Source organism: Phaenicophaeus curvirostris, chromosome 24, assembly GCF_032191515.1.
Source record: "Phaenicophaeus curvirostris isolate KB17595 chromosome 24, BPBGC_Pcur_1.0, whole genome shotgun sequence".
In the NCBI taxonomy this organism is placed as follows: Eukaryota; Metazoa; Chordata; class Aves; order Cuculiformes; family Cuculidae; genus Phaenicophaeus; species Phaenicophaeus curvirostris.
Window position 1 is genome coordinate 5,848,208 of NC_091415.1, and position 6,000 is coordinate 5,854,207.

The 6,000-nt window shown below is 59.1% G+C and overlaps 1 protein-coding gene across 1 annotated transcript; it reads left to right on the forward strand.

Annotated features, from left to right (window-relative positions):
- Positions 1-370: 370 nt before the first annotated feature.
- Positions 371-2,442, forward strand: LOC138730542 (glutathione S-transferase Mu 3-like). The gene is made up of 8 exons (XM_069875824.1): positions 371-437; positions 996-1,071; positions 1,170-1,234; positions 1,327-1,408; positions 1,568-1,668; positions 1,836-1,931; positions 2,020-2,130; positions 2,226-2,442. Exons 1-8 carry the CDS (start codon positions 405-407, stop codon positions 2,319-2,321), a joined length of 660 nt encoding a protein of 219 aa, XP_069731925.1. The 5' UTR covers positions 371-404; the 3' UTR covers positions 2,322-2,442.
- The last annotated feature ends 3,558 nt before the right edge of the window (positions 2,443-6,000 follow it).

Genomic DNA, 6,000 nt, shown 5'->3' on the forward strand with positions numbered 1-6,000 from the left:
GAGGAGGGAGCTGGGCTCTTCTCCCAAGGGACAGGGGACAGGACGAGAGGGAATGGCCTCAAGCTCCACCAGGGGAGGTTCAGACTAGATATCAGAAAGAAATTTTTCACAGAAAGGGTCATTGGGCAGTGGCAGAGGCTGCCCTGGGAGGGGGTTGAGTCCCCTTCCCTGGAGGGGTTTAAGGGACGGGTGGACGAGGTGCTGAGGGACATGGTTTAGTGATCGATGGGAACGGTTGGACTCGATGATCCTGGGGATCCTTTCCAACCTGGTGATTCTGTGAGAGATCCCCACGTAGCTGGAGTGGAGGAGGAGGTGGATCTCCCGGCCCTTTAAGCCGCTCCCCCTCCATTTCCGCGCGGGCCCGGGGGGTGGGGGGGGCGGGCAGAGCGATCGGCGCGGCCATGGCGGTGCTGGGATACTGGGACATCCGCGGCGTGAGCTCCTCCTCGGCCTCCCCCGCCTCCTGGGGGGATCCCTGTGTTCATGGGGGGGGGCTGTGGGGGTCGCCTTGCCCTTGGGGGGGGATATGGGGATCCCCTTGATTTTGGGGGGGCGGCTGTGGCGCGTCCTGTGTTCATGATGGAGGGACTGTGGCGGTCCCCGTGCTCTTGGGGGGCAGTTCTGGGGGTCCCTTGATCTTAGGGGTGAGGTATGTGGGGGCCTGTGTTCATGATGGAGGGGCTGTGGAGGTCCCCATGCTTTTGGGGGGCAGTTCTGGGGGTCCCTTGATCTTAGGGGTGAGGTATGTGGGGGCCTGTGTTCATGATGGAGGGACTGTGGAGGTCCCCATGCTTTTGGGGTGGGGGTCTTTTGGGGGTCCCCTTAATCTTAGGGGGGGCCCCATTGCTTTTGGAGGCACCCAGTGCGGTGGGACACCTGTGCCTGCTGGGAGGGGGTGGGTGGGTGGCTCATCCTGCTCTGTGTCTCAGTTTCTCAACTGGGGGAGGCATTTTGGGGGAGGTCTTACTGGTCCTTGCCCCCCCCCCCCGCAGCTTGCCCACGCCATCCGCCTGCTCCTGGAGTACACAGAGACACCCTACGAGGACAAGCTCTATAGCTGTGGGGAAGGTGAGGAGTTCTGGAGGTGTTCCCATGCCACCCTCAAGCTCTCTGGCTTCTCAGCGAAACACAGTGGCACCCCAAAAACCCCTGTCTCTTCCTTCCAGCTCCTGACTATGACAAGAGCCAATGGATCAATGAGAAGGAGAAGCTGGGCCTTGACTTCCCCAATGTAGGTGGTCTTGAGCGGGGGGGTGGTTATAGGGGGTGAGTGTCCTGGTGGTTCCATGCCCTGGTGGTCCTATGCCTTGTTATCTCCTCCAGCTCCCATATTTCATTGATGGCAACACCAAGCTGACGCAGAGCAATGCCATCCTGCGCTACATCGCCCGCAAGCACAAGATGTGTGAGTGCTGGGGTGGGGTGTGCCTTGGACTTTGGTTGGGCTTGGGCTTTGGTTGAGCTTGGATTAGGGCTTTGTTTGGGCTTGGGCTTGGGCTTTGGTTGTGCTTGGGTTGGAGTTGAGGTTGGAGGGCCCCCTCATTGCTGTCTCCCTGTCCCGCAGGTGGTGAGACGGACGAGGAGATCCTCCGTGTGGACATGCTGGAGAACCAGATCATGGATTTCCGCATGAGCCTGGTGATGGTCTGCTACAACCCTGACTTTGTGAGTGTCCCCGTCTGCAGGGTTTGGTGACTGTGCCCATGCTAGAGTCCTCCTTGGCCGTGCATTGGGATGCTTTGGCGTCAGAGACCCCACGTGGGAAGATTTTGTCCCCTGGGGTAGCAGGACCAGGGTGCCTAGCCTCACCCTTCCACCTCTTCCTCCCACAGGAGAAGCTCAAGCCGGGCTACCTGGAGCAGCTGCCAGGGAAGCTGAAGCTCTTCTCCAACTTCTTGGGGGACAGAAAGTGGTTTGCAGGGGAGAAGGTACTGTCAAGACCTTGGAGGGGGTTGGAGGTGCTGAGGAAGATGTTTGTCCCCACGCTGATCCTCACCATGTCCCCCCCACTCCCAGCTCACCTTCGTGGACTTCCTCATGTTTGATGTACTGGAGCAGAACCGCATCTTTGAGCCCAAGTGCCTGGAGCCCTTCAAGAACCTGAAGGATTTCATGGACCGCTTTGGGGTGAGTTAGGTGCCTTGGCCATCACTCTGAGGGTCCCCCAGGGGTGGAGGGTGCCCTGGTGGGACAGGTTCCTGATGTTCTCCTTGTCCCCTCAGGCCCTGGAGAAGGTGGCTGCCTACATGAAGTCCCCTCGCTTCCTGAAGATGCCGATCAACAACAAGATGGCCAAGTGGGGCAGCAAGAAGGAGTAGAGGCCGAGCACTGGGGCGAGGGGAGATGGGGGGGGGTCCTGACCTAACCCCACCAGCAACCTGCATTTTGCGATGTGGTGGATGCGAAGCCCCCCCAAGACAATAAAGTGCTTTAGTGGCACCTTGAGCACCCCCTGAGTGCTGTGGGGGTGGTTGTGGGTGCACCAGGCTGCCCCCCCACTAACACGGGGGTCCCCAACAGGCATTGCTGCCACCCTGGACCACCTCCCCCTACACTGCCTCGCAGTTTTTGCCTTGGTGGTGGTTTGGAGTGGTGGCTGTGGGTGCACAAGGCTGCCCTCCACCAGCCTGGGGCTCACCTGGGGGCATCGCTGCCGCCCTGTCCCCACTTCCCCTTGCGCTGGTTTTGAGGGGAGTCATGTGCTCAGCCTTGTGATGTTCCCACGCCCCTCCCACTCGCTCTGCTGGCCTCTATCCCTCCTCGTTAGTGCTAATGAGGCAGCACTACAAAAATGGGTGTCTCTTGAGTTTCCCTGGGAGGTCTCTAGAAGTGTCCTGTGGGTCTTAAAGGGATTCTGGGGTAGATAAAGGGGTTCTGGGAATTCTAAAGGGGTCTTGGGGGTCCTAGAGGAGTACTGGGGATTCCAAAGGGTGTCCTGGAGTGGTCTTGGGGGTTCTGGGCATCCCTAGAGGGGTACTGGAGGTCCCTAGAGGGGTGTTGTAAGTCCCAGGATGCATGCTCAGGGTCCCTAGATGGGTCCTGGGGTGCCCTAGATGGGTCTTTGTGTGCTCTAGAGGGGTCCTGGATGTCCTAGAGGAGTACTCAGATCTCTAGGAGGGTTCTGTGGGGGGGTTCTGGAGGGGTTCTTGGAGGCTCTAGAAGGGTTCTGGGGTTTTAGAGGTGTCCTGGGCATCCTAAAGGGGTCTTGGGATGCTCTGCAGGGGTCCTGGGGGTCCCTAGTGGGGTCCTAGGAGGCTCAAAAGGGGTCCTGGGTGGCTGTAGAGAGGCTGTGTGGGGCCTCAAAGGGGACCTGGGGTCCTAGAGGGGTCCTCGGGGCTAAAGAGGGGTCCCAAGGTGGGTCCTGGGGGTCCCTAGAGGTGTAGTGGGTGTTCCTAATGAGGTCATGGGGGTCGTAGAGGGGTTCTGGGGATAGGTAAATGTGTCCTGGGCATCCTAAAGGGGTCCTAGGGGTCCCTAAATGTGCCCTGGTGTGCTAGAGGAATGCTCAGGCCCTTAGAGGGTTGCTGGGGGGTTCCTAGAGGGGTCCTGGGGCGCTCTAGGCGGGTCTGGGGGGGGGACCAAGAAAGGTCCTGGGGTGGGCACGGGGGGACCCTAGAGGGATGCTGAGGTGCTCTATAGGGGTCCTGGGAATCCTTGAAGGGCTTCTGAAGGGCTCTAGAGGGGTACTGAGGGGTACTGGAAGAATCTAGAGGGGCCCTGGGGGTCACTAGAAGGTTTTGGGGCGGCTCTAGAGAGGTCTTTGGGGTACCTAAAAGTGATCTGGGGGTCCCTAGAGGGGTCATGGGGGTTCCTAATGGTGTCTTGTGCGTGCTAGGTGTGTCCTTGGGGATTCACGATGATTCCTGCGGGGGGGGGGCTCTATAGGGATCCTAGGAGTCCTAGAGGGGTCCTGGTGGTCACTAGAGGGGTCCTGGGGGCTCAAAAGGGGTCCTGGGGGTCCTAGAAGAATGCTGGTGTTCGTAGAGGGGTCCTGGGGGTCCCTAGAAAGGTCCCCAGGGGCCATAGCAGCATGCTGGGGCATACTAGAGGGGTCCTGGGGGGCCCTAGCAGGGTCCTGGGGGGTCTTAGAAGGGTCTTGGGGTCCCTAAATGGGTAATGGGGTCCTCTAGAAGGGTTCTGGGGGGTCCTAGAGGGGTTCAGGGGGGAGTTAAAGGGGCCCTGGGGTTCTCTAGAGGTGTCCTGGTGATCCCTAAAGGGGTGCTGGGGTTCTCTGGAGATGTCCTGTGGGTCTCTTAGAGGGGTCCAGGGGGGCTCAAGAGGGGTCCTAGGGGTCCTAGAGAAGTGCTGGAGTCCCTAGAGGGGTCCTGGGTCTCCCTAAAGGTGTCCTTGGGGACACCAGATGTGTCCTGGGGGTCCCTAGTGACATAATGGGGGGCTGTAGCAGCATTGTTGGGTGTCCCTAGAGGGGTCCTGGGGGACCCTAGCAGGGTCCTGGGTGTCTTAGAGCTGTCCTGGGGGTCACTAGAGGGGTCTTGGGGGTCCCTAAATGAGTAGTGGGGTCCTTTAGAGGGGTCCTGGTGGTCCCTAAAGGGGTACTGGGGTTCTCTAGAGATGTCCTGGGTGTCCCTAATTGGATTCTGGGGGTCTCTAGAAGGGTCCTGCAGGTCCTGATCATCCCTAAATGGGTCCTGGGGGGCTCCAAAGGGATCCTGGGGGTCCCTAAATGGGTCAGGGGGGGCTCTACAGGGATCATGGGAGTCCTTAAAGGTGTCTTGGGGGGCTCTAGAGGGGTCCTGGGGAGTCTTAGCAGCATCATGGCGCATTCTAGATGTGTCCTGGAGGTCCTATAGGGATCCTGGGGGGCCCTAGCAGGATCCCTGGGGGTCTTAGAGGTGTCTTGGGGGTCCCTAAATGGGTAGTGGGGTCCTCTAGAAAGATCCTGGAGGTCCTAGAGGGGTTCTGGGAATCCATAAAGGTGTCCTGGTGGTCCCTAAAGGGGCCCTGGGGAGCTCTAGATGTGTCTTGAGGGTCCCTGAATGGATCCTGCAGGGCTCTAGATGTGCCCCGGGGGTCCCTAAAGGGTTCCTTGGGACACTATTTGGGTACCAGATCTCCCTAGATGGGTCCACGGGGGCTAGAGAGGGGTCCTGGGAAACTCTAGAGGGTCCTGGGTGTCCTAGAGCAGTTCTGGAGGTAGGTAAAGGGGCCGTGGGTGGATCTAGAGGGGTTCTAGGGCTCCCTAGAGGGATCATTTGGATTCCTTATGGGGTCCTGGGGGGGTTCTAGATAGGTCCTGGGGTTCTCTAGACATTTCCTGGGTGTCCCTAAATGGGTCCTGAGGGGTTCTAGATGTGTCCTGGGTTTCCCCAGAGCTATCCTGGGGGTATCTAGAGGGGTCCTGGGGGTCCCTAGGGGAGTCCTAGAGAGTTCTGGGTGTCCCTAGAGGGGCCCTGGCTGTCCCAGAGGGGCTCTGGTGGGCTCTAGAGGGATCCTAGGAGTCTCAGAGTGGTCCTGGGAGTCCCCAAAATTGTCTGGGCAGGCTCTAGAGGGGTTCTGGGGGGTCCTAGAGGGGTCCTGGGAGTCCCTAGAAGGATCCCAAAGTCAGTTCTGTCCCAATGCAGCTACGGGAGTCAGTGGGATCCCAGTGGAGCTGCTGGAGTCAGTTGGATCCTAATGCAGCTACGGGAGTGAGATCCCTGTGCCATTACCAGTGTCCATGGGATCCCAATGCATGTTCTGAAGTAACTGGGGTCCCAATGCAGCTACTGGAGTGAGTGGGGTACTGTGGTTCTACTGGGGCCAGTGAAGTCCCAATACAGCTGCTGGAGTCTGTGGGATCTCAGTACAGCTACTGGAGTGTGTGGGGTCTTAACGCAGCTACTAGAGATGATTGTGTCCCACGAGTCAGTGGGATCCCAGTTCAGCTACTGGAGTAAGTGGGGTCCCAATACAGATCCTGGCTAGAGTCAGTCAGTGGGATCCCAATGCAGCTACTGGTGTCAGTGGAGTCTCAACACAGCTACTGGAGTAAGTGTG

Excerpts from the sequence above, each read along its gene's own strand:
- LOC138730542 (XM_069875824.1), top strand. The coding sequence starts at position 405 with ATGGCGGTGCTGGGATACTGGGACATCCGCGGC. Across the intron at positions 438-995 it reads GATACTGGGACATCCGCGGC|CTTGCCCACGCCATCCGCCT; the intron begins GTGAGCTCCTCC and ends CCCCCCCCGCAG. Across the intron at positions 1,235-1,326 it reads TGGGCCTTGACTTCCCCAAT|CTCCCATATTTCATTGATGG; the intron begins GTAGGTGGTCTT and ends TATCTCCTCCAG.